Here is a 27526-nt window from a genome sequence, read left to right as displayed (position 1 = left end):
TTTTCTTGATTCTGCATTTAGGTTATAAAGCATAGAACCAGTGGCGTCACTAGGTTTGTTGTCACTGACGTTGGTGGGCGGTCCTGCTGACGTCGGGGGCGTTCCTATTGACATCGGTAAGCGGTCCCGCCCCCATTTGAAGGAAAAAATGGGCGGGGAGCAGGGCGTATCAAGATCCCGCTCCCGCGGCCCAGAGGAAGAGTTCCCTGCCTGGTGTGGTGTCACTCCTTGTAAGGTGTCACCTGGGTGCGGTCCGAACCCCCCGCACCCGGGTTGTGACGCCATTGCATAGAACCATAAAATCTGGCATCAGTCCTTGGTCTTGTGTTAGATTCCAGATACCCATATGCCCATCCTATGAGTGTCTCCATTTCCTTACTGTATTAAACTCTACCACATCTGCTGGGAGGCTGTTCCACTTGCTTGCCACCTTCTCACTAAAATAAAACGTCCTTACAGAACTGTACACATACTCTAGCAAGGTCTGACCAGAGGATAATATCACTTTTTACATGTTTAATATGCATTCTAATTATTATCACAATAAGTGAACAGTTTGCTTTACCCATTACACCTTATTTCATTAAAAGCATTAGTTAGTAGAGTCACCTGACTAACTATACCCAATTTATGTATGTCTCTTTAAATTGGTATTCTAATAAGGGGAAAACATTCTGGGTACATTTAACTTTTCAAATTATAATACCAACTCCTACACAATAAAAATGTGTAAACAAGGTGGTGTCAGGACTGAAATAGTAATTTATCTTTACAGCTTCAAGATACAAACTCTCACTCATCATCAAAGGTGAAATGTTTCTCTAGACTCATCACAAAAACAGTGATTCATCAAATATGGCTAACGTCACTTCAGAAACTACAAATTCTTTACAATATCAAAACTCGACCAAAGAAAGTTCTTACTATATATATGTTAAATACGAAGAATATATTTTATAAACATATCGCTAGAAATTCTAATTATAACAGATATCACCCAAATGGCCCTGATCAAAAGTTTACATACCCTTGAATGTTTGGCCATGTTACAAACACAAAGTGACACACACAGGTTAAAATGACAATTAAAGCAGTGGTGGGATTAAGCCGGTTCACACCGGTTTGCGCGAACCGTTTCTTAAAAAATCCAAAGTTCGCCGAACCGTTTCTTATTTGAAATTCAAATTGGCAGTTCGTGGGGGATTTGAGCTTTTGACGCATGCAGCTTTTTTTTTTTTTTTCGCCGCGCGGTTATATATTTTGTTGCGCAGGTGGTTTCCAGCAGACAGTTGGCAGCATCTGTGGAGATAGCATAGCGACCTCCTGAGCCTGTGTTTTGCGTAGCAGCAGCATTAGCATTAGTCTACTCTACTTTACCCTACTCTACTGGTAAGAAACAGTGTTGTGATCAATACTAATTACTACTGAATTATGGGCATTTATAGTGCTTAAGTATTCATCTTATTTAGTAACATGATCATAGTTCTAATTATAACAACACTGAATGATTAAAGATGCCACTCTTTTACCGTTCATGTTCAAGGCTAAACCTGTGAGAACTGACTGTGAGATTGCAGATGATTTGCCAAATGTGTCTGTGGGTCTTTGTTGGGCTGTGTACAAAAGGGAGAGTGGCGCTGGGAGCCATGTCATTTCAGTGGCCTACAAAATGTCACCTATATATCGACAGACATTCTTTTACTCCCATAGGGAGAACCCTACCATTCTCCAGAAAGAAGGGGAAGGGGAGATTGTAGTAGGGGAAGAGAAGAAGAAGTGCTAAAATGGTAGGCTTTTGAGAAGAAGGGATGAAATTGGAGAACCTGGGGGACTTGGGGAGTTCAAAATCAGGGATTTGCCTTGGTATCCATCTCTATACATATGAAAAGCACTTTATAGTTGTCAGGAGCTTAAAGCCAAGGTCCAGTCATAGTGCACTTATCGCACAATGGTTGCACACTGTCCTGTCTGATATGGCTCCATGTGAAAATGTGGAATTGGGTGCCCGAGACGTGGTATATCTGAAAAACTACTTACCCCTCTTAGATAGAAATAGTCAATACAACCGCAAGTTATTCTGGGCTCCTATTAACCCTACACCAATCGGTACACATTACACAGAATACAGCAGCTGACCAGTCCGAGAAAATGCTACAGATGGGATTGATATGATGTACGGCAGCTATCTAGATAGTGATGCTGGATGGATATCTTACAATGCATATTCATAGTGTACTATTGAGGGGCCATGAGCAGTAAATGTTGCGAGGATTGTGTTCATTGGTAGTGATACGATCCCCTTAAGGGCTTCATCTCAGTTCATTCTGTCTCCTTTAGAGTATATCAAAAAGTGAGTCAAGGGAAGGGCTGGTGTGGGGACATGTCACAGGAGAAGACTAGGTTGATATGTAATGTGTTTGTGGAGAAATGGATGGAAATTTTGTGAATGGAAGAAAGTAAAGTAATGTAATGATGGAACTTTTGTGATGGGTGGAGAGGGGGAGAGAGATGAAAAAGTTAAAATGCTTTTTTAGGCACGTCATTTTATTTCAATAACAGGCATATAAACTTGTTATTAAACATGGCTCTTGTCAGTGCATTTTCCAGTATTTTAGTTGCAACCCCTGTACACACCATGTGTCCTAGGATTAAATTGTAAAGTAAAATTTTTTATTTTTTTTATAGAAAAACATTACATAAATAGCTATCAATAGTCTGGGTAGAGCCCCACCACCTAGCTATCCCTCTACCCAAGTTCTAACTACGAACAAATAATAGAAGAAAATTCAGCAGCTCCTCTTCCATTTCCTACTCTTGATCAATGTGATAGTCTACCGGCAGCATCAACATCTGCTGTATTTTCAATCTGTAATAAAGATTGCAGTAAACCTGTAACGTCAAGAGATGATGATGTATCCACATCTAAGAAGAGACAAAGAGAAGATGAAGATTTTGCAGCTCCATTTTCCATTATTGAAGAATGCAGTGAACCTTTACCACTAAGAGATGATGATGATGAAATATCCACGTCAAATACAGTTGCTCCTCCTGATTGATTGAATATTAAGCAGGTCAAGGAATTTCAAAAAAAATATGATGGTTTGGCCATTCGTAACAAGAAACTGGGTTGTGATCACTGTGCAAGATTTGATTCCATACATATGAAAGGAGCTCATGTATCCATGGAATGGAAAGGTTTTTGTGTTGAAGCATCAGGAAAAAATAAAGCCATCCAGCAAGCTTCTCTCAGAAAAAAAATGAATGAACACTTTTCATCTAGGGCACACTGTTTCTGTGTGGCTCAACTAAAAGGTCGTACTGATGATGTAATTGCTAAAAGCATAGATACAATTAACCAAAAATATATGAGCTCTACATGTAAAGTCTTCAATACAATTTACAGTATGGCAAAAAGAAATAGGCCATTTTCTGATATTGAAGATGAGATCAAACTTCAAGTAAAAAATGGGTTGGATATGGGAGTGGGGCTGCACTCTCGGAAAGCTGCTATTAAAATAGTCGAGCACATTGCAAGAGAAATTAAAAATATATTTTCTAAAATAATCAAAAAGCAACTTAAAATTAGTGTCATTGTTGACAAAGCTTCAACGATAGCTAGTAAACCAGTGCTGATAATTTTCATAAAAGTTGAAGATTCTCAACTTTCACCAACAATTTTTGTGGATTTAATAGAGTTGGAAGGCCAGGATTCTGAGTCTATACACAAAAGTTTGTTAAAAGGTCTGTGTGATGTTGGATTTGATAAGTGCTACTTGACAAAACATTTGGTTGCATTTTGCTCTGATGGAGCAAGTGTAATGCTGGGCTGCAAGTTCAGGGGTAAGCACCAGGCTTAAAAAAGAATTTCCAGACATCATTATTTGACATTGCTTAACATCACTGTCTGCAACTTGTTTTAGATGATGCCATCACTCAAGTAAAACAAGTGAATCACTTAAAAATTTTCATTGATAAAATATATACTATTTTTCACCAATCAAACAAAAATCAAATGGAGCTGGTCAAAATTTCAGGAGAACTCGGACTTGAAATTACAAAGATTGGAAGTGTTTAGGGGCAAGATGGGCTGCTTGTAGTTTAAGATCAACACTTGCTGTATGGAGGGCTTATCCTGCTTTGTATCAGTATTTTCCTGCACATAAGCAATTTTCAGGAATGGACTCCATTCTTCGCAACAGATTCTTTCTCGATGATCTTGCATTAATGATAGATATATTGCAAGAAATGTCCTTACTATCTAATATCCTTCAAAAAAGAGATCTCAATTTTATAAGAGCTGAGAAATTAATAAAAAGAACAATTAAGGCATTTGAATTGCTCCAAGAAAGTCGTGGAAACTTTGAAAAGAAAGTTGAACCCACAATACAGTCGGATGCTTTTAAAGATATTAGTTTTGTTGAGAATCAACAATATTGCAATCTACCTCGTCAAAAATTACTTGAAGCGGTCGTTGATAACATGAAAGCCAGGTTGATGTATAATGATCACTTAAAATTTGGAAATAAAGCAGAAAATAATGATCTTACAATTCAAGAAATTGTAAACACCATTGACGCAGATACGTAGGATATTGAAGAAGTTGTTGTTCCTTGGAAAGCTGCAGAAGAAAAAGTGTGTGAATTCAACAAGTTGTTTCATTATGAAATTGACACCAATGACTACTGTGACTATGTAGAAAATATACTACAAAATCAACATCATAGGATCCCAAGTACCGTACAAAGGGCCAAAAATATTGTTAATACCGTTGCTGTTAGTTCTGCAGAGGCAGAAAGAGGATTTTCTATAATGAATATTATATGTTCAGAGAAAAGAAGCCGCCTGACGGTTCATAATATCGCAAATTTAATGACAATTAATATGATTGGCCTCCCATTTCACTCCTGTGACCCCACTCCTTCAGTTCGAACATGGCTGCGAAAAAACCACACAGCTGATGACAACAGGGTAAAAAAAACCCCACAAAATACAGTGCATGATGATAATCAATTGGCTATATGGAAATATTTTAAGTAAGGCCATTTAAGTTTACTAATCATGTTTATTTTTCACTATGAAAGGTCTGAACTGGTTACTCTAGTCAATATCCACTGCTAAGAGTCAGCAAAGAATAGTTGAAAGTTCAGCAGCTTCTTTTCCCATTCCTACTTTCGATCACTGTGAAAGTCTACCAGCAACAGAGTCAGTATTCACTGCTAAGAGTCAGCAAAGAATAGTTGAAGGTTCAGCAGCTCCTTTTCCCATTCCTAGCCAAGGTTCACAGCTAAAGTTATTGTGAGTATGCCATTTCCCATTTATATTAGTCTTTTTATATTTGACAAATAGACTAATAGTAATAATATTACAATTACAGGCAACAGTAATTATTTGAAAATATAAAATTGTTAGGCCCTGCATCAATAATGATGCAAAAGTCGCTTTAATTACATTATTTAAAGAAATTATTCTTGATGATAGTGATAAATTTGGGATTTATTTATGTAATGACTGGTTGTATTTTTCATACAGTGAGAGCGTATCCAGCTTGGAGGAAGTGAGTAAGGGAGAATTGCACAGCACTCCAAGGAAAGACACAAGTAAGAGAAAATGTGTTTAAACATTGTGTGTGTGCGCAATCTCATGTTTAGGACTACACTCAGGGCCGGCCCGACAATGGAGCCGAGTGGGGCAACTGCTCCAGGCCGCCCCAAGCCGAGACCGAGCAGGGAGACTCGCCGCAGGACTGCTGAAAGGTAAGTACAAGGGGGGGGGGGTAGATAATAGGGGGGGAGAGGAAGGGTAGATAATAGGGGGGGCGGCATTTTAAACTTCGCCCCAGGCGGCATTTTGTCTTGGGCCGGCCCTGACTGCACTGGCCACTGGTATACGTATATCTTTTAGAAATGGTAAACCAATATTGATGTTTCATTCACCAATAAAGTACTGAGGTGAAGTATTGATGTGCAGATGTTCAAGTGACATATTAACTGTCAGTATTACTATGGTTAAATGTTTGATGTTTTGACAGGTTAAGTGGTGCAGATGCAGTATATATAGGAATCACAATTTAGTATGCCATTCCCATTTATATTAGACTAATTTATTTATATTTGATACATATTAATAGCATTAACAGTTCAGTCAATAGTAATTGTTTTAAAATGTACATTTTTTAGGCTCAGCCTCAATAATGAAGAAACAGCAGCTTCTACAATATTATTTGAAGAAATTCAAACGATTCGCTATTTCGAATGTTTTTCCCAACATGTATAACAAGAAATGATGCAAAATTCACTTCTAACAATGAAGAATAGATGAAGATTCAGTGACTTTTTTAAGTAAGGTAATTTCCATCTAAGTTTATTTTTTAGTTCCGAAGTGGTTAGTAAAAAATTAGAATCCCACCACTGAATTAAAGGTTAATTTCCCACACCTGTGGCTTTTTTAATTGCATGTAGTGTCTGTGTATAAATAGTCAATGAATTTGTTAGCTCTCATGTGGATGCACTGAGCAGGCAAGATACAAACCATGGGGAAGAGAAAAGAACTGTCAGTAGGCCTGTGTAACAAGGTAATGGAACTTTATAAAGATGGAAACGGATATAAAAAGATATCCAAATCCTTGAAAATGCCTGTCAGTACTGTTTAATCACTGAATAAGAAGTGGAGAATTTGGGGATCTCTTGATACCAAGCCAAGGTCAGGTAGACCAAGAAATATTTCAGAAAGAACCCTTTACTGTGCTAATGCAACTTAAAAGGTTACAATATGCCCGACAACACCTTGACATGCCTCACAGCTTCTGGCGCACTGTAATTTGGAGTGACGAGACCAAAATAGAGCTTTATGGTCACAACCATAAGTGCTATGTTTGGAAAGAGGTCAACAAGGCTGTAGCGAAAAGAAAACCATCCCCACTGAAAAGTATGTGGTGGCTCACTGATGTTTTGGGGTGTGTGTGATCTCTTAAGGCACAGGGAATCTTGTGAAAATTGATGGCAAGATGAATGCAGCATGTTATCAGAAAATACTGGCAGACAATTTGTATTCTTCCACACGAAAGCTGCGCATGGGACGCACTTGGACCCGGGCCGGGCTGCGGCAGGGCCGGGTTGACTTAGGGGCTGATGGAGCTGCAGCACCTGCCCCTTAAGCCCGCCGCAACTGCGACCGGCTCCGCCACTCTAAGGGGCCAGGAAGCCCCCACCAGGGCCGGCCTTATGGGTGTGCTGCCGCACAGGCTTTAAATTAAAACATCGGGGGAGGGGGGTTTACTTTATTTAACATCCTCCATGTTAAATAAAGTTTTTGTTAACTTTATTTAACATGGAGGATGTTAAATAAAGTAAAAAAAAAAACAACCCGATGTTTTAATTTAAGCCCTGGTGGGGGCTTCCCGGCCCCTTAGAGTGGCGGACCCGGTCGCAGTTGCGGCGGGCTTAAGGGGCCCTACGTTAATGCGGCCGTAGAAGCCGCATAGGCCCAGTCAGTCCGGTCCTGACTGGGCCTATTTTAAGGAAGGGCCTGGAGCTGCAGCTCCATCAGCCCCTAAGTCAATCCGGCTCTGCCGCGGGCCCGGTCGCAGTTGCTGCTTGCTCCGGCAACAAGGTAAGTAGGGTGAGGGAGGGGGGTTAGATAGTGAGAAATGGGGAGAGGGGATATATAGTGAGAGGGGGTACATATTGAGAAGTGGGGAAGGGGGTACATAGTGAAAAGGAGGAACATAGTGAGAAGGGGCAGATAAGATGGGGAGAGGGGGTAGCGTGAATGCGTATGAGAATGAATGAATAAATGTGTGGATGAATTGTGTGGATGAATTCTGTGAATGCGTATGACAATTAATGAATTCATGTGTGGATGAATTGCTTGAATGATTTGTGAGACTGCATTAATGATTTGTGTGAATGAGTGGGTAAATGCAAAGATGGTACATAAAGGGTGGGCTTTAACAATAAATAAATAAATAAATAAATAAAAATGGGCTGCTCAGGCTTAAATGCCCGGGCCTATTTTTTGTCCCAGTCCGGGCCTGCATCAAGCCACTCTGGGGAGATCTCAAAGGTGTGGTTCATGCAAGATGACCAAAGACTTTACATGACGAATGGTCAGCTATACCACCTGCAAGAATTTGGGTCCTCATAGACAACTATTACAAAAGACGACACGCTGTCATTGATGCTAAAGAGGGCAATACACAGTACTAAGAACTAAGGGTATGCAGACTTTTGAACAAGGGTTTGTTGCCATGTTTTGTTTCATGATTGTGCCATTCTGTTATAATCTACAGTTGAATATGAATCCTATAACAAATAAAAGAAATGTGTTTTGCCTGCTCACTCATGTTTTCTTTGAAAATGGTAAATATAATATCGATTTTCCAAGGGTATGCAAACTTTTGATCACAACTGCATATACAGTCATGAAATAAAGTAATGGCTTCCACAGCAGCTAATATGAATCAGTTTTCTGGGAAGACAAAGAACTGGTGAGGTTGTCTAAATTGGCTTACTTCTTACAACGGTATGTACAGATGTGGGTGATGTGTTAACCCAAGTAATGTAAAGGTAGGTAAAAGTTTTAATACTAGAGAATATTTTAGTTACTTGAATTTTGTAGTATATCTCATACAATTCCAGTGTGGGCTAGATTATGTTGGAAAAGTCCTCATGCCCTCGATGAACCCAAGTAATTACTGTAAGCACTGGTGAGTGTAAAAGTACTTTCAGAATGAAGTTTGTGAAATATCCTACAGCTAGACATGTAGATACTCTCTATATTTAATTCAGGGCCTATCTTAGCACTAGGCATCTGTCTGGGGGCTTGACTCAGGGGCCCCAGGCAGTGGCGCACGCTTTCTAGGTGAGACAACTGGTGGGAGCTACCAGGCTACTTTACCTAGGCCAGCTCGCTCTACTGAGACCCATATTCCTGTGCTCTTCTTTCCTCCCCTGATGTACATCCTTTCTTTGAATGTTTGCAGGGAGCCACTGGATCACACCCACACAACCAGTGTAATACAGCCTCCAAGATCATAATAATGTTTAGATTAAACAGCAAGGCAAAGAAGGAAATATGTTTATTAGAAATTTTGTAAAAACATAATGCTATCCAAAATGGGACAAAAAGGGTGTTGCCCACTTCACTCTTGACAATAACTTTGAAATCTTACAGCTTCTGCTAACTTATTTACTTATACATAGAGTATGGTAGAAGATGATACAGATCAGGGAAAGGCAGGCAAGATGAAACAAGAACTACAATTAGGGTATTGTTATTATTGCTGTCATATCTAATCACTGCCACTCCCAATTTGCTTATTTGCCATTTTTTTATTGTTTTAACCTTTTCAGTGTCAACTACATATCTACATGGTTGACCAAGTGGACCCAGGATGCCAACCACATATCTCACCGCACCCTACCCTCTGTGCACTAAAAAGTGCACTAAAAGTGATCCTGAGCCAATTGACAACCTTACCATTATGTAATGTTTTATTAAAATGTTCTCAGAGTGGAGTCTGCAGCGCTTTCGACTTGTCAGCCATTTCTGCCTGGACTTTGCTTTTCCGTTATTCTGGTGTTCTGTCAGCTCTTCCTGCCTGTTATGAGGCATACCTGTTTCTGGACCTGAGTCTGCAAGAGTCAGCTTCCTCATCCCTGTTCAGTTCACCTGATTCCACTCTTGGAGGAGGTCAGTCTGCTTGTCACGACCACCCCCACACTGGCACTTACCGCAGAAGTTTTTCTACCCAAAGTACTAAGCGGCAGCACCCCAGGATTTAGAGGATCCCAACAGTAAGGAGGCCAGGTAGAGGTAGGTAATATAGGAACGGAGTTGGATCCACAAGGTATTGGTAACACGTAGAAGGATCTGGTAAAGGATCCCACAGGGTGGAGATGATGCCAAAACGGTAGTCAGGAAAGCTGGGTCAGAGCACCAAAATCGGGTAGTCATACAAGCCGTGGTCAAAATCCAGAGAGGGTAGTCGAACAAGCCGGGGTCAAAATCCAGAGAGGGTAGTCAGACGAGCCAAATCGGTAGCCAAATCAGGGAAGGTAGCGGAACAAAATCAGCAGGCAACAGAGACGTCAGGCAAGCAAAGGGTCAAAATACTCAGGAGACTAAACAGCACGGTGCACACAGCAAAGACCACAACAGGGTAACTGGGAGGAGGATATCCGGATTTTTAAATCCTGTGCCAGACCTAAGCTCCGCCCACTGGATGACATCACTGATGCAGCTACAGCCTGCCATCAAGACCACGCCCCCAGCTTCTACTCAAGAACCATGGATGTGCTGAGATCGGGTAAGTACTTGTCTCTGGGGGTCTCCACCTCGTGGTGCCCATCGTGCACGGGCATTAGCTTGCCCATGCTTGCCGGCACCCGGGACTGTGACACTGCTAAGCAGTTATCCAGTGATCCGGTGGTCTCTTCTTCTGGTCTGCCTGGGTCCCCCAAATATGAGAGTACGTTCATCTGAACCTGAAAATCTGCTAGGTACAGCTTCTTCATTCTCGTTCGCATATGCTGATTCCTTGTTCCAGAGGAAAGTTTGCAAGAGGCGGCTTCCTCATTCCCGGTCAGATATGCTTGTTCCTGTTTGGAGGAAGTTGGTCCACCGAGCAGTGGTTCTGGTCGCCAAAGGACTTCTTCTGAAGAGATTCCTGAATCCTGAAGATGCTGGTTCCTGAGTTGACTTGTTCACACAGTGCTTCCATCAGAGAGTCATCCTTCATTCTGTGGATGATTTTGTTCGCGTCCGGAGGCTGCTCATTCAGAGGGGAATACTGTCATGTCCCATCCAGGCTTCCCCTATCTTGCTACAATGCATTCCTGGATTTCCTTATGCTCTGTCCTGAACTTCTGATTCTTATTTTCCAGTCCTGCCCTTAGCTTCAGCTTCTGTTGCCTTTTAAGGTATGCCCCACCCTTTATGTTTGTCTCAGTCTGCAGGTATGTCTTTCTCTGATATGTGTTAAGATTCAATGTTTAGTTTGTTTATTAGTAATTCAGTAGGCAGGGTTTAGTGTTAGGACCCACTGATATATTGGAGTACTTTAAGGTAGTGGTGGGTTAAGCATGCTATGGCCATAATATGTGTCGGAATCTCCAATCTTATTATCTTAGAAAGGGGTTCTATTCATGTCCTTGTCTAGTCTATTCTGTTTAGTCCTGTTATTTCTGTATAGTCTTGTCATGTGTAACCTGGTCAGTCTTGTCAGCCCTGTCCTTAGCCCTGGAGAGGGGTGTCGTGTCCTGAGCCCCAGCAGAGGGGTGTCCTGTCCTATTTATGTCGGATCTTGTGTGTAGCCTGTCCCTGTAACCTGTATTCCTGATTCTGCAACCTGTTTCTATTCCTTTGGCTCTGCCTTCCTATCCCTAAGTTTTATGGTACACGACAACAGAGGAATGAGAGGTGGGAGTAATCATTTCCAAACACTCAAAAGTAGGTAGGCAATAAGAGTGTCAGTTTCTTTTACTTGCCAACCTGGATATATTACAGAAAAAAAAACTCTAGTTGCCAAATACAACATAGAAAACTGAAGTATAAACTGTTAACAGTATCTTGGACTTTGTAGCTTGTTTATGCGCTTCCTTCCCCACTAATATGAAGAAAATAAGCCTAGGAGCACTTATGTGTCCTTCTTAATAAAATCTTATTTTTTTCAAATAGCAGTAAAGTCTATCCACGTTTCGGTGTCATTATTCTGGACCTTTATGGATTTAACATGTTTTTCTGTTCTCATCGGATGGTTTCCCCAGTCAAACACCACACTAAGCTGACTCTAATGAAGTCCTGCTTGTACAAGAAACCATTTCCTCCATAGACTTACATTACTCAAAGTGTCTGGCTATGTGAGTAAGACTGAGTCATCCTATTGATTACCACAGGTAGTATTATGAGGAGTCAGGGTGTTTGTCTAGTAGATTGGGATAAGATAAGTTAACACATACAAATTGCCTGAAAAACTATTTGGAAAATTAGGACTGTTTCAACAACAGCACAATAATTTGGAAAAAAGTACTTTTAATCTGATAACAGTAATAAAAATAGTGGGAGTAAACAACTTACTGTGGTATTTAAATGCAAATTTATATTCATAACTTAAGTCCCACTGAACCCAGTGGTGTTTTTTTTTATTTGGCATTGCCCTAGGCCTAAGGGTGGGAAACGCTACCAACTGCCTCCTTTGCACTGCATCTTTTAAGGCATGCTATGGAGGCTCCATAGTGTTAACAGGCTGGTTGGGGAGATCAGTGATCTCCTTTTAACAGTTTAATTGAGCAGTGTCACTACAGGAAGCCTGATCGCACAATTAGACAGTTGGCTGCCTCCCTGAATCTAGGCCTGAATACACCACTGACTTAACCTCAGAGGCGTATATAAGGTATGGCACCTATGGCTTGTTCCAAAGGCGCCATTTGAAAGGGGGGCGACAGTGAGCGGCTTTTAAACGCTTTCTTTTTTTGTGCAGAGGAGAGAGGGGTGCCTAGCAACCGCTCGGTGCCCCTCATTCTCCTCCACGAGGCCTCTACCTCCGTCGCGGTGCCGGCATTTAATGCTGAGCCCCAGAATATGACGTCATATTTCAGCGCTCAGCAGTAAAGCAGCGGGCACCGCAGCAGAGCAGGAAGACAGAAGCCTTGTGCTCCCGTCGCTGGACCTAAAGGTGAGAGAACTACAAAGGGGGAGGGGTAGAGATAGGGGTTAGAAAGTGATAAGGGAAAGAGAGGGGTAGACAGTGAGAAAGGGGGAGAGAGGGTAGAAAGTGATAAGGGAGGGAGAGGGGGTAGATAGTGAGAAAGGGGGTAGATATTGAGGAAGAAGGTAGTAGGGAAAGGGGAGGGAGAGGGGTTAGAAAGTGACAAGGGAGGGAGAGGGGGTAGATAGTGAGGAAAAGGGTAGTAAGAATATTAAAATAAGTAAAGAGTGTGAATTAATGTGTGGATGCATTGAGTGAATGAGGGAGAGCATGAGTTAATATGTGGATGTATTGTCTGAATGAGGAAGAGCATGAGTTAATATGTGGATGACTTGTCTGAATGAGGGAGAGCATGAGTTAATATGTGGATGAATTGTCTGAATGAGGGAGAGCGTGAGTTAGTGTGTGGATGAATTGTCTGAATGAGGGAGAGCATGAGTTAATGTGTGGATGGATTGTCTGAATGAAAGTGTGAATTAGTGAGTGACTGTAAAGGTGTTTGTGTGTATCATAGATGTATAATTGTGGAAGGGCAAAGATGGCACTAGCAGGATGTTTGAGCCTTGAGGACCAAGATGGTACAGGCAGGGTGTATATGGGACAAAGATGGCACAGGCCGGACTGTTTGGGGACAAAGTTGACTTGTGCTGGGTTATTTGGGGACAAAGATGGAAAATCTTATGTGTGTGTAATCTGGGTGCTGGTCAGGTTCTATGTGGGCAGTGTGGATGCCAGGGCTGGCTTTGGGGTGTGCAACCTGTAATCTATGCCTATAATTTAGGGGATTTTAAATATACCTTTAATGCCATGTTTTTATGTGAATTCCAATTGATCTATTGGGTTTTTGTGTCATTCTGTAGATCCATATCTGCTATGCTATGTTTCCATACATTATTTATGTATACCTGCAAATACAGGGTTTGTATGTCTTATTCAGTTGATTAATACCTGCAATGCTGTTTCCATGTATTTATTTGATCTATACCTGCAATGCTATGTTTCATATATTATTATTATATACCTGCAAATACAGGATTTGTATGTCTGATTCTGTTTATTTGATATATACCTTCAGTGCTGAGATCACAAGTGAATTTCAATTGATCTATACATGCAAAGCTGGGTTTGTGTGTTAACGTGTTGATCTATACCTGCTACCGGCAGCAGGGTCTAATATTTATATATATATATGGGCAGCAGGGGCTAATAGATGGGTTTTAGATATTTGGACAGGGGCGCAATTTCAGTGCTTGCCAGAGGTGCTATTTTCAGTAGATACGCCTCTGCTTAACCTACATTAACATTAAAAGCAAATTAAAATGCCTAATGTAAAGAAAAGTTACATCATGGAGGGGAAACACGTCATTGGGAAAAAAAACCAGTATAATTTTATAATACTCGTTTCACTAGGTTTTTTGTCATACTTGTTTAAGACTCTTGGACTTCAACCTGGGAAAATGTTTCTTTTTATCTAATAAAAAAATGATCTGGGTGTGTACCATTCAGTCAGCTGCCGTAAATAGTAAGCTACAGGTGGAGATAAGGAAGTTTCATATAAGTTTCAGCATAACAGCAAAGTTCTCTACACATAGTTTTAAAGTAAATCAGTGGTGTTAACCTACAGGCCTTATCCAGGCCAGATTTTCTGGATAACGCAGCAAGAGCAGTGGCACATCAATAAAAATAGTTTGAACTGATTACATTTCTTATGTTTAAAACAATCCTGGTCTTAATTGATCTGCAGTTTAACATCCCTGAAATAAACAATTCCGTTTCCCTACAAACCATGAACACGTTTGTATTTTAATAGTGTCATCCACACCCACTGTTAAATGGGGTGGTCTACCTATTACTAAAAAACCAACGTGCTCAAAAGCTTACGATGAGGTTGCCTTTTCAGGCAGAATGAGCAGCACAAGTTCTCTTATTCATGATTTCCAAAGGCCACTTAAGATTTTCTATTGGCATTTCCCTTATGAAAAATTACTGCAGTTTTTCTGAAGTAATACTGCTGTTTTTTGGACATTAAAAAACTGCAATACTGCACTTTTAGTGCAGTATTACTGCACATTTACTGCAGTTGTACTGCATTTGTACTTCACTGTACTGCAGTTTTACTGCACATTTACTGCACTTTTTTTTTTATATTGCAAACCTACAGTTGTACTTCAATGTACTGCAGCTTTATTGCATTTGTACTTCCGTACAAAAATAACTGCAGTACAACTGCATTACAGTGAAGTACAAATGCAGTACAACTGCAGTAAATGTGCAGTAATACTGCAGTAAAAGTGCAGTATTGCAGTTTTTTCATGTCCAAAAAACAGCAGTATTACTTCAGAAAAACTGCAGTAATTTTTTCGTAAGGGTTTTACTACTTCCTATTATTGGATATGGTACAATACATCATCTGAATTAAATACTATAATGTAAAAGAGTGTAACATTAATTCATTTTATCTTCATAGCCTCAGGAGATTTTCTATGGAATCAGAAGAACATTGTTGTTGGTGTCTATTCACAAAGCTTCAAAATGGACTAAGTTGTCAAATTTTGAAAGCTGAGTAGACTGCCAACTAGCAATGAGTTCCTATTAGGGATTCCACCCGGCCGGTATTTAGAGCACCCTGCCAGTATCGGTATATTAAAAATACCGGAAATGCAATGGGTGATTGGCAGGAGGGGGAGCACCACCAGCGCTACGTGCCGCGACGGTGTGATTGGCGGAGGCTGAGCGCTGGGGGTAAGTGATGTTTAATTTCATGACGTCACTTCCCCCAGCGCTCTTGAGTCTGGCACCATCTGCTGACCAACCGGCCTGTGCAAGCTCTCTGCCAGTGGACTCGGAGGAAAAAGCCTTATGTCCCTACTCCTGCCTGCACTGATAAAAGTGAACTAAGGTATGTGCACATTATGTTTCTGTGGCAGGAAATATTGGGGGGGGGGGGTAGGTGCACATTATGTTTCTGTGAAAGGAAATATTTTTTTGGGGGGGAAGGTAGGTGCACATTATGTTTCTGTGGCAGGAAATATTTGGGCAGTAGGTGCACATTATGTTTATGTGATGTCACGCATATATAATTAATTATGCAAATTAGCATTCATAATTTTTTTTGCAAGAAAGGTGACAACCCTAGTTCCTATAGAAGTTATCTATTAATAGAAATCTGAGTTGAGCCAATTTAGTTTTCTTAGCTCACTTTGACAAAACCAGCTTGACCACTCAAAGAGTTGAATTGATTTACTTGAAGTCCTTGACAGCATTATAGACTATACCAACAACTTGCAAGACAGAATTGGCAATAATGCAGGACATCAGCTGAGAGCAAATCAATAAGTGTATCACAATGCCTTCTAGACTCAACAAACAACATCTCAAAGTTCTGTTTCAATAAATAAATTGCTGTTCAAGTGCTGTAGAGTTACATCTACATCTTTGGCGATAACTTGAGCTGCGAACTGACCATTATACACCTTGTGAACAGTTTTCTTCACAAGGTATTAGAATTTAAGTATTTTTTATTCATAGATTTCAACCTTTGGGTTGTCTCAAGACACATTTGGCTCCTTACAGTTTGTGCACTAGTTGATAAAATGTGCAGCCATAGGTTTACCAATGTGATGCCATATTATGCCCAGTCCGGGTTAAAGAGAGCCCAGCCCATATTGTACTTGTTTAAGTACATTCTGTTACTTTTTTTCAGCTGCCATTTGGCACATAACATATTGCAATGTTTTCCTTGCAAGCACAGTGTATAAACTATAAATCTCCGCACACAGACTGCTTCAATGAAAGCATTAATGGAAAATTGGCTGCCAAGGGTTTATCCTTATAATAAAGGCTAAATGAATTTAGCTGATTTCCAGGAAGTGTTGTACTGGTTGATAGAAAAAGGAACCTATGTACCTCTATACCATGTGATCTGTTTAAATTTTTTACCTTTTTTTTATCTTTAAGGAGATATACATTTGTTAAAACGTGCTTAACGTTTCTGTACAGCCTGCTTTTTGAGGAATGGAATTGTGCTAGAATTCTTGTTACCCTGTAAGTATTGTTAAAAATGTCTAGGACATGATAACATTGCCTTTTAAAGTTGTATTCAATTTACATGATTCCCCAAAGGATCCCTTCCAAGAGATTGTACAGATTGAAAAATAGCAGTCTTTCATCTGAGAAGGGAAAGAAAGCATTCTTTATTACAAGGAATGTGAAAGTGAGAACTTCACAGCTGAGTTTGTAAGAATTACAGCCCTTCCAATCTATTGTCATGCTGTAGGTCAAAAGCTCAAGTTCAAAGTCTATTTTTTGGAGAAATTATTTTTCAGAATGCTGTTTACGCTATCCTGCATGTATGTACTGTGATTAAAATCACACAAAAGTATTTTAGGGTCTGGTTCTTTTTCAATTTAATATTTTACTTACCTAAAACCCTTGGAGTCTTTAGTTGAGAGTGATACATTTTATTGGGCCAAAATAGAAACATGTATAAAGTCAGAGAGACCTCTGACATCCCCAAAACTTATGTAACTCTACATCTATGTTGGCCCAATAAAGTCTATTGATAAAGTCTATTGATTTAAACCCAAGACTCCTCTCTTGGGCTAACACATATATATCCATTTTTTTCTTTTAATCATTGAATTAAATTCTAAAGAAAACTGTTGGATGTGGGCAATCCAAATAAATATTATTGTCAATGTGATTTCATTACAACTGGCTTACATGCTTACACATTTTTGTTTCTGTGGCCAGGAGCGGACTGGTCCATGCCCACCAGGGTTGGGGAGCAAATCTGCCAGTGGTATACCCGGGATGAGGGGGGCAGTCTGCCCCCCCGGTGTGCCCCTCCAGAGGTGGACTATACTGCCCGCTGCTTAAGGAGCAGGTCCAGTTGGGGAGATCATGGAACTCACTCTTACCGGCCCAAAATCAAGGGACACAGTGGTCTGCTCATACAGACCTTTGTATCCATCTCCCTTGCATGTCCCTTGATGTCATATTACAGGTCTCGGCACTGAAGCCTTGTCCACATACCTGAAGGCAGAAGAAGAAAAAGATGAGAGCAGGAGGCAGAAGAAGAAGAGAATGATAGCAGGAGGAGGAAGAAGAAGAGGAGCTGCAGGAAAGAAGACAGTGATGCAGGAAAGATAGAACGACATTGTGAGAGTGTGAGGAGCCATGAGTAAGCATGTGAGTGAGAGTGTGATGGGAGTTATGGTATACCACTGTCATTGTCTGCCTCAGTATATAGAAATGGGAGTTATGCTGTATCACTGTGTCTGGCTCTGTATATACCGATTGGTGTTATTCTGTAAACAGTGTAAAACTGTAATTTGCAGTTTTCACACAACATCACAAAAATATAATTGTTAAAAATTAAATAATATGGGCAGCAATGGTAAAGTATAGCAATATTGTACACGTTATCTTAAATACATAAATATAAAAATGCAGAACCTTAATCTGAAATATATAAAAGTAAATATACCTACTATTACTGTAAACAAGAACAAAAACTAGGTAGTGCAGAGGCTCATTAAATCCATGCTATTTTTATGTTCACTATATATTGAGCCAGGCATTGACAGTGGTAAAGCGTAACTCACATCACTATATATGGAGCCAGCCACTGATTGTGGCTATATACTGAGCAAGACATTCAGAGTGGTACAGTATAACTCCAATCACTATATATTGAGCCAGATATTGACAGTGATACAGCATAACTCCCATTACTATATACTGAGCAAGATAAGTCTTTTTTATTAATACAAATACTGAAAACATAGATATATGGGGATGTAACCACAAGGAAGGAGCATAACCTGGAAGAGGTGTGGTAATAGGGCGTTGCTAAGGGAGGCGCATCGCCCAGAGCCCTGGATGGTCTCAGTCCGCCCCTGGTACTAAGTAAGAACCAGAGATGTTAGTATTATAGAGAGTTGGGGCAAATGTCAGATTCACCACATGATACAGTATCTGGCTTATCTGAACACAGGTCCTTGGGGTTTTAACCACTAAAGGGAGAGTTGGCAGGAGAGTTTGCAAGGGAGTTGTGTATGGGGAAGTCAGGAATTGAAAACACAACATTGTTCAGTGAATAAACTCCGTGGAGATGAAACCACAACTCTCATGCAAACTCTCCTGCCACACCTCCCTTTAATGAATAGACTCCCATGTGAGTATCCCAAAAATAGGGAAAGGGACTTGGGTTTGAGAGTTGGGGAAAATGTCAGATTCACCACATGATACAGTATCTGGCTTATCTGAACACAGGTCCTTGGGGTTTTAATCACTAAAGGGAGAGTTGGCCGGAGAGTTTGCAAGGGAGTTGTGTTTTCAAATCCTTCACTTCACCGTTTATTCTAAGGAGCCAACACTGATATCTTTCTCCAGCAAGAAGGGCTGAGCAGTCCCCGCATAATGCATAGTTCAAGTGGTGAGAAAACTGTAAAGAAATCTCCCTTATTTCACTATGCACTTTACACGGGGAGGTTCTCCCTCCAGTAGACACTCACAGGAGTTGGACCTTCATAATGCATAGAGCCATCATAGGAGTTGGTTCAGTAAATGATGAGTTGGCAGGAGAGTTTTGATTTCAACTAATTTCACTATTTATTACAAATTTATTACATTTATTAAAAAAGATTATTTCTGATTTTCTCCAAGAAGGGCTAAACTGGTTCTGTATAATGCATAATTTAATAGGCGAGGAGACTTGAGAAAAATCTCAATTATTTAATGTAAATTAAACCAGCTCTTGCTGAATCAGAAGGTCATTCGAGTTGGCCCTTCATAATGTATGGGGAAGTCAGGAATTGAAAACACAACATTTTTTTCAGTGAATAAACTCCGTGGAGATGAAACCACAATTCTCATGCAAACTCTCCTGCCACACCTCCCTTTAATGAATAGACTCCCATGTGAGTATCCCAAAAATAGGGAAAGGGACTTGGGTTTGATTTGTGCTTCTTCCTCACGGTCATGCCATGTGTTAGTCTTTAGGCCACATTAGCTTGCACTATAGTATTTGACAAAAAACATGAGGCGTCAATTGTCAATGGCCTAAACCTATATATGTAGGCAGCCCAGATCAGTCGAAAAGTGTGTGTTATTTTTTTCTGTCAGGCACATGTTACGTATTCCTTGACAATAAAATAGTTGACCCGAAAGTGATGAGATGCATTAGTCAGAGTTTTTGTTTTTTTATAGATTGTCCCTATAAGACTTAGTTTCCTGGAATGAGGGTTTCCCAGTTCAACAACATGCAGCTGATCAGTTAAAATGAACTTTGTTTCTTGCAAGTCACTTATTAATCCAACATATCACAGCCAATGTTCACTCTAATTTATAGTAGTTGGTGTGTGCAAAAATCTTTTGTTATGTAAACAAAATAAAAACCTGAAACGGTTTCAAGATAATTTTGACACAACCTCTCTCATGGCTCTCTCATAAAACTGTATCGCCATATTTTAATATAATACAAATATAACTACAATCAATGAAGTTATGTATGTTTAAGTGTATGTTGTAAGCATGTGTGTGTATGTATGTATTGGTAAGTGTATGGTGTGTGAGTCTGGCAGTCTTCGCAGTCTGATGCGCAGTTAGAGTGGATCTGTGCTTCAGTTGGCACAAATCGCTTTCTCGGTCGCAGCTACATTGTCTGCTGCAGCCACACCTATACCGTATTGTCTGATTATAGGCCGTAACCCTATAGTTTGGTGCAATTTTAAAAGAAACGTAATTTTAAAAAACAAATAGCAATTTCTCACTCACTCACTCACTCTTTTATGCTCTCTCATGCTTACTCATGCTCACTCAAACGCTCACTCCTAATTTTCTGCTGACCTTCTGCTTCTGTGTCCCCGCCTCTTTTTCCACAGCTCTGCTTGATATAGTTATATATATAGATATATATAAACTTTATAACTTTATGGACATATATATAAAAAAAATATACAGTATACTGTAAATAACGTATTTGCTGGATTATAAAATGACCCTGATTATAAGGCTACCCTATAGTGAAAAAAGTTTTACTAATAAATATTAATTAATGTAAACTATTTTTTAATATTTAATAAAAACTATGATTGAGAAAAATGAATTTTTTGTTTTCATTTTCTTTTATTTGCCAATCTGCCCCCCAGTTATACACATCTGCCCCCAGTTATGCACATATACCCCCAGGCTTGCCCCAGAAATGTTTTATACCCCCTACATGCCGCTCTGTCCCCTGACTTACCAGTGCATCCCTAGACTTGTCATCCGTGCTTCAGACTCCTTGGTGTCTAGTGGGGGGAGCCGGTGGACGTCAGTGTGATGTGCGTAGAAAACCTCCGCTGCCCCTTATTTCCGCCAGGGCTTCTATGACGGAGCCCCGGAAGTTGTGTCACGCCGGTGGTCCGTCATAGAAGCCCCGGCGGATGTGCCGGCAGCAGCGGAGGTTGTCTGCCCCAGGCAGTGGTCTGGGTGCCCTGGGGCTAAGACATGCCTGCATCATGTACCTTGCGTAATGTACCCATAGCAAAGGATAATTTCTTATGTATAATTTATACAGTTCTATGATAAGGTTGTGATTTCCTCATACAGAGTTTACTTACTGTCTGTTAGGTCCAGCACTAGCTCAGAAAACACTGGAGGAGTCTAATGGTGTGTTCCTTTAATGATGGATATTGATAACAAGATATTGAGGTCAACAAAAGAATTGGGCCCACAGTGCACAAAGAGATGGAATCTTTGTCACAAACAACTGGAATGTTCCTATTGACTGGACAATTTCATACATTGCATGGTGATAACGCCACTTTTCAAACTTTGCACAATGATAACATTTTATACATAGCATTTAATATTTTGGAAACTGACCATATATTACCTGGAACCTGTCCCTGCTTTCAGTTTCTCTTAACATAAAGCTGCTTGTGGTTTTTACTGGGAAGGGTTAAACCCACATACTTAGCTTTAAAATATTGTGTTGGTTTTTTTTCTAATGCTTTTTATTAATTTTATACTTCTAAGAATATATTTTAATGCTCAGTAACATACTTAGAATTCAGGAAGTTTGCCTCACGAGTGATTCACCATTTTTGGATTGTTTTTACCACATTCACATAAATAGTATTTTCTGGGTAACTGGTTCATTTCCATGTAATCCAGTAATCTTGTTTACCTAAAGAAATCATAGTTATACAAACCATTTATATGTTCATGTGCTTAAAGGGGCCATCTAGTGTGCCCCACAGCCACACCAATGGCAAAGTACTGTAATATGCAATATACAACTGTAGGGAAAAAAGTACTTACTTTTAGGACCAGACTAGGAATAAAAAGCAGCCCTGGAAATATTTGGACACCAGCCCCATATTCCGAATATAGGCCGCACTCCCCCCCACACACTTTAAGTCTTTAAAGTGGGAGTGCGGCCTATAATCGGGGTTTAGCGCAGGAATGCGCAATTCGTATCGCCCGTCGCCCGGGACATGCAGTTCCAGGCGCCAGGCAGGCAGCAGGGTTAGGATACAGATCCCCCGCAGTGCTGCAGGGGACCTGGATCCTACTCTCCGATACGCTGTGACAGCCTCCCCTGCCAGCACTTTCCACGGGGGGAGTGCCGGCACTGGAGATTGTCTAAGTGCATTACATGCGTGTAAGCAACCTCCGCTGCCGGCATGTCTGCTCGATGTGCTTTAACAATATCCCTTGCCGGGACTTCCCATGGGGGGAGTGCCGGCAAGGGATATTGTTAAAGCACATCGTGCAGACGTGCCGGCAGCGGAGGTTTTTTAAGCTCGCATCGCCGCAGCCGGTAAACGCCTGCACGATGGGATTTAACAATCTCCCTTGCCGGCACTTCCCACGGTGGAAGTGCCGGCACCGGAAGTTGTCTACGCATATCACGCAGATGTCCCCCGCCAGCCACGCTAGACACCCGGGAGTGTGCATTTGTAAGTCTAGGGGGGGCAGAGTGGCAGCATATCTTGGGGGGCAGAGTGGCAGCATATCTCGGGGGGGGCAGAGTGGCAGCATATCTCGGGGGAGGGCAGAGTGGCAGCATATCTGGGGTGGGCAGAGTGGCACCATATCTTGGGGGGGCAGAGTGGCAGCATATCTCGGGGGGCAGAGTGGCAGCATATCTGGGGTGGGCAGAGTGGCAGGATATCTGGGGGAGCAGAGTGGCAGCATATCTATTCCACTAAGTTGTTTTTTTCCTAAGAATCTAAATTTTTCTTTAAAAAAGTACTTAACTTTTAGGGTGCAGCCTATAATCGGGTGCGGCCTATAATCATTTTAACTATACTTTTGTCCTGTTTTCTCAATGGCTAATACGTTACAAACGCTTTTATCATTTATGTAATAAGTGGGAATAATTAATTAATTCTCCAAATTCAGGTAAGCTAATCCTTAGATAGATGTTTGTTGAATAGTATTCACTAGGTATGCGCTGAATTCTTGCTTTGTTTTGTGTACTTATTGCTTATTATAATTTAGCAGCAACCCGGGAATCTGAATGTGTATGCTTTTTATGATTTTTGTTCTGTGCATATTTGCAGTTTCTAACCAAATCCTGGTGGTTGAGCAGCCCCTCCTGCCACACAGGTGCCTCATTAGTAGTAGATGAGACTGTAGTACACCAGCAAAAATTTTAACGCCCACACATGACTTTAACTAAAAAAGAGAAGCCACTAAACTACTTATATGCTAACTTATGTGGCACTGAGTGAATAGTTACAAAGATTGATTCATTATCACATTCATTGTTGCATTCACAACTACTTCCATATTGATGGCTATCAGACTCGGACTGGCCATCAGGTGCTGCGGGGTGCGGTCAGCAGCTGGATATGCCTGGCTGCATACTATGTGAGCATAAAACCATAGCATGCGGTTGTGCATAACCAGTTTTCGGTCTCATGTCATCCATAGGCCACTGGCCTTAAAGTGTCAGGACCACCCGGCCATCACCAGTTCAGTCCTGATAGCTATCCATCAAAACATTTACTGTATTTGCCCGATTATAAGACAAGGTTTTTCTCAGAGCAAATGCTCGTCTTATATTCGGGGTCGTCTTCTAATCAGACCTCAAATAGAGGTCTGACTACAAGACTAAGATCCAGATCCCTTGCAGCGCTGCAGGGGACCTGGATCCTCCTCTCTGGCAGCCGGTGGAAGTCTGTGTGATGCGCGCAGACAACCTCCGCTGCTGCCGGCACTTCCTCTGGGGTGTCTATGACGGAGCGCCAGCATCGCATGACCTTCCGGTGCTCCACCATAGAAGACCCGGCCTACTGCCGGCATCAGCAGCGGAGGTTGTCTGCACGCATCGCACAGACCTCCACCGGCTGCTGCACTGGACAACAAGGAATCTGAAGCATGGGGGACAAGTCTAGGGAAGCACTGGTAAGTTGGGGGAGGGTAAGAGTGGCATATGGGGGTTAAAAGGAATATCAGGGAGGCAGGGTGGCATTTGGGGGTTAAAAGAAATATCAGGGAGGCAGAGTGGCATATAAGGGGTTAAAAGGAATATCAGGGAGGCAGATTGGCATATAGGGGGTTAAAAGGAATATCAGGGGGCAGAGTGGCATACAGGGGTTAAAGGGAATGTCAGGGAGGCAGAGTGGCATTTAGGGGGTTAAAAGGCATATTTGGCAAGCACAGTGGCATATAGGGGGTATAAGGTATATCTGGGGGACAGAGTGGCAAATAGGGAGGTATAAGGCATTTCTGGGGGCAGGTTGGCAAATAAAAGGAAATAAAAACAAAAAATGCATTTTTCTCAAGCATAGTTTTTATTAAATATGAAAAAATAGTTTACGTGTGAATTAATATTTACTAGTAAAACGTTTTTCTTATAGGGTAGTCTTATATTCAGGCTTTTTCTTTTTTTCCTAAATTAATATTAAAATTTGGGGGGGGTCGTCTTATAATCGGTAAAAAAATTGTATTTTCACTTTTAAAAACAATCCAAAAAAGAAGTGCATAACCTTGGGGAGTGATATAATAAAATAAATAAATGATGGGTCACAAATTTACCAAAACATAAACAAGTAGTAGTAGTAGTAGTAAATCCTAATCAGATCTACTTAGAAATTCTGCACAACATAAAACCAAAAATACATATTTATTACCAAAAGCAATACCACAATACTCAATATCACCATGGAAGCATGCTATAGAAGGATTTCTGTTTCAGATCCAAATATTTGACAGATGAATGTAATTGTATATTGGTTGATACGTACACTTATCGGCATACCTGGAAACTTTTGGCCTCCGGCTACCCGGAGCTTTCCCTTGTGGGACGCGGCCAGGACTGCCCACTGACGTCAGTGGGCGGTCCCATTGAAATCGGTGGGCGATCCCCTGATGTCGGGGGAGGTCCTGCTGACATCAGGGGGAGGTCCCGCTGATGTCAGGGGCGTTCCGCTGACGTCTGCTGGAAACACCCCTATTTCAAGGGAAAATGGGCGGGGAGCGGGGCCTGTCAAGACCCCGCTCCTGAGACCAGGAGAATTTGGTTCTTGACCCGGAGAACCGGAAAAAGCAGGTTAAAAGCAGGAAAAATGGCCAAGTATAAGCAGTGGCAACTCTAGGAACAATATATAGGGGGGCCGTGGTGGGATTCAGCCGGTTCTTACCGGTTCACGCGAACCATTTCTTAAAAAATGATCAGTTCGCACGAACCGTTTCTTAATTACCCTATTATAGGCTGCACCCCCCCCCCTTAAAGTGGTTGTGCCGCTTGTAATTGGGTTTAGGATCCAGATCCCCCCGGGCGCTGCATGGGACTTGGATCCTCCTTTCCGGCAGCAGCGGACATCTGTGCAATGCCGGCGGCTCCACCCACCCTCCTCACTGAACTGGGCTATCACCGCCCACGAAGGTCACTGAGTCACGCTGGCCAGCTGACTCAATTCTATTTCGGATCAACAGGGACGGCTTCTTAAAATGCCACCCCTGTAGATTCGAAAAAGAAATTAGGCAGCCGGTGCCGCTCAATAACTTTCGTGGGCGGCACCAGCCCCGTTCAGTGAGGAGGGTGGGTGGAGCCGCCGGCAGTGGGAATTGAGCGGGAATCCAACAGAGTGTACATCGGGGTCTTTGGTCAGGTAAGTTGAAATAACTGGGGGCATGCTTGGCAGTGGGAGGCTGGGACAAAGATGGCTATGGGAGACTGGGGGCAAAGGCAAACTCTGTCCCCAATTTCCTATAGGCATCTTTGTTACTAAATAGCTTCCCATAGTCCCATGTTTAATGACAAAGATGCCTATGGGAAACTGGGGACAGAGTTAATTAATGGGATTAATTAATGATAATTAAAAGTATGCACTGGTGCTTTTTAGATGATTGCTTGAGATGTTTTTAATGTGACAAATGCAATTGATAAAACATCAAAGTTGGCAACATAGATTTGTAAAACACAATACTTTTTGAAAAAAAGGTGAAAATGGCATATTCCAATTTGAGTAAAATTGTTTCTTGCAGTTTTCACCTTGTTTTCAAGAAGTAGATTTACAAAAATGTTTAGTGGCTCTTTGTTTTATTAATAGCATTTGTCACATAAACAATTCACAATCAATTATCTAAAAAGCACCAGTGCATACCTTTTCCAGACTTCTCTTGAACACTTTGATTAACTGCTTTTCATATATATATATATATATATATATATATATATATATATATATACTGCTCAAAATAATAAAGGGAACACTAAGATTACACATCCTAGATCTGAATGAATGAACTAATCGTATGACATACTTGCGTCTTTACATAGTTGAATGTGCTGACAACAAAATCACACAAAAATCCTCAATGGAAATCAAATTTATCAACCCATGGAGGTCTGGATATGGAGTCACACTCAAAATCAAAATGGAAAACCACACTACAGGCTGATCCAACTTTGATGTAATGTCCTTAAAACAAGTCACAATGAGGCTCAGTAGTGTGTGTGGCCTCCACGTGCCTGTATGACCTCCCTACAACGCCTGGGCATGCTCCTGATGAGGTTGCGGATGGTCTCCTGAGGGATGTCCTCCCAGACCTGGACTAAAGCATCCGCCAACTCCTGATGTGCTCAATCAGATACAGGTCTGGGGAACGGGCGGGCCAGTCCATAGCATCAATGCCTTCCTCTTGCAGGAACTGCTGACACACTCCAGCCACATGAGGTCTAGCATTGTCTTGCATTAGGAGGAACCCAGGGCCAACCACACCAGCATATGGCCTCATAAGGGGTCTGAGGATCTAATCTCGGTACCTAATGGCAGTCGGGCTACCTCTGGCAAGCACATGGAGGGCTGTGCGTCCCCCCAAAGAAATGCCACTCCACACCATTACTGACCCACCGCCAAACCGGTCATGCTGGAGGATGTTGCAGGCAGCAGAACGTTCTCCACGCCGTCTCCAGACTCTGTCACATGTGCTCAGTGTGAACCTGCTTTCATCTGTGAAGAGCACAGGGCGCCAGTGGCGAATATGCCAATCCTGGTGTTCTCTGGCAAATGCCAAACGTCCTGCACGGTGTTGGGCTGTAAGCACAACCCCCACCTGTGGACGTCGGGCCCTCATACCACCCTCATGGAGTCTGTTTCTGACTGTTTGAGTGGACACATGCAAATTTGTGGCCTGCTGGAGGTCATTTTGCAGAGCTCTGGCAGTGCTCCTTCTGCTCCTCCTTGCACAAAGGCGAAGGTAGCGGTCCTGCTGCTGGGTTGTTGCCCTCCTACGGCCTCCTCCACGTCTCCTGATGTACTGGGCTGTCTCCTGGTAGCGCCTCCATGCTCTGGACACTACGCTGACAGACACAGC

General features: G+C 41.6%; 1 protein-coding gene across 1 annotated transcript; it reads left to right on the top strand.

Annotated features, from left to right (window-relative positions):
* Positions 1 to 1534: 1534 nt before the first annotated feature.
* Positions 1535 to 10693, top strand: LOC149276725 (E3 SUMO-protein ligase KIAA1586-like). Its single transcript, XM_089503350.1, is given in 6 exon segments — positions 1535 to 1597; positions 3072 to 3833; positions 3835 to 3897; positions 3899 to 4067; positions 4070 to 4968; positions 10547 to 10693. Coding segments are annotated over 6 exon segments (2103 nt in total).
* Positions 10694 to 27526: the final 16833 nt, after the last annotated feature.

This window comes from Sceloporus occidentalis, unplaced genomic scaffold, assembly GCF_023333645.1.
Source record: "Sceloporus occidentalis isolate IW3139 unplaced genomic scaffold, rSceOcc1.0.p SCAF_227, whole genome shotgun sequence".
Lineage (NCBI taxonomy): Eukaryota > Metazoa > Chordata > Lepidosauria > Squamata > Phrynosomatidae > Sceloporus > Sceloporus occidentalis.
The sequence above is the reverse complement of the archived record's forward strand: the minus strand, read 5'-3'. Positions and strand labels throughout refer to the sequence as shown.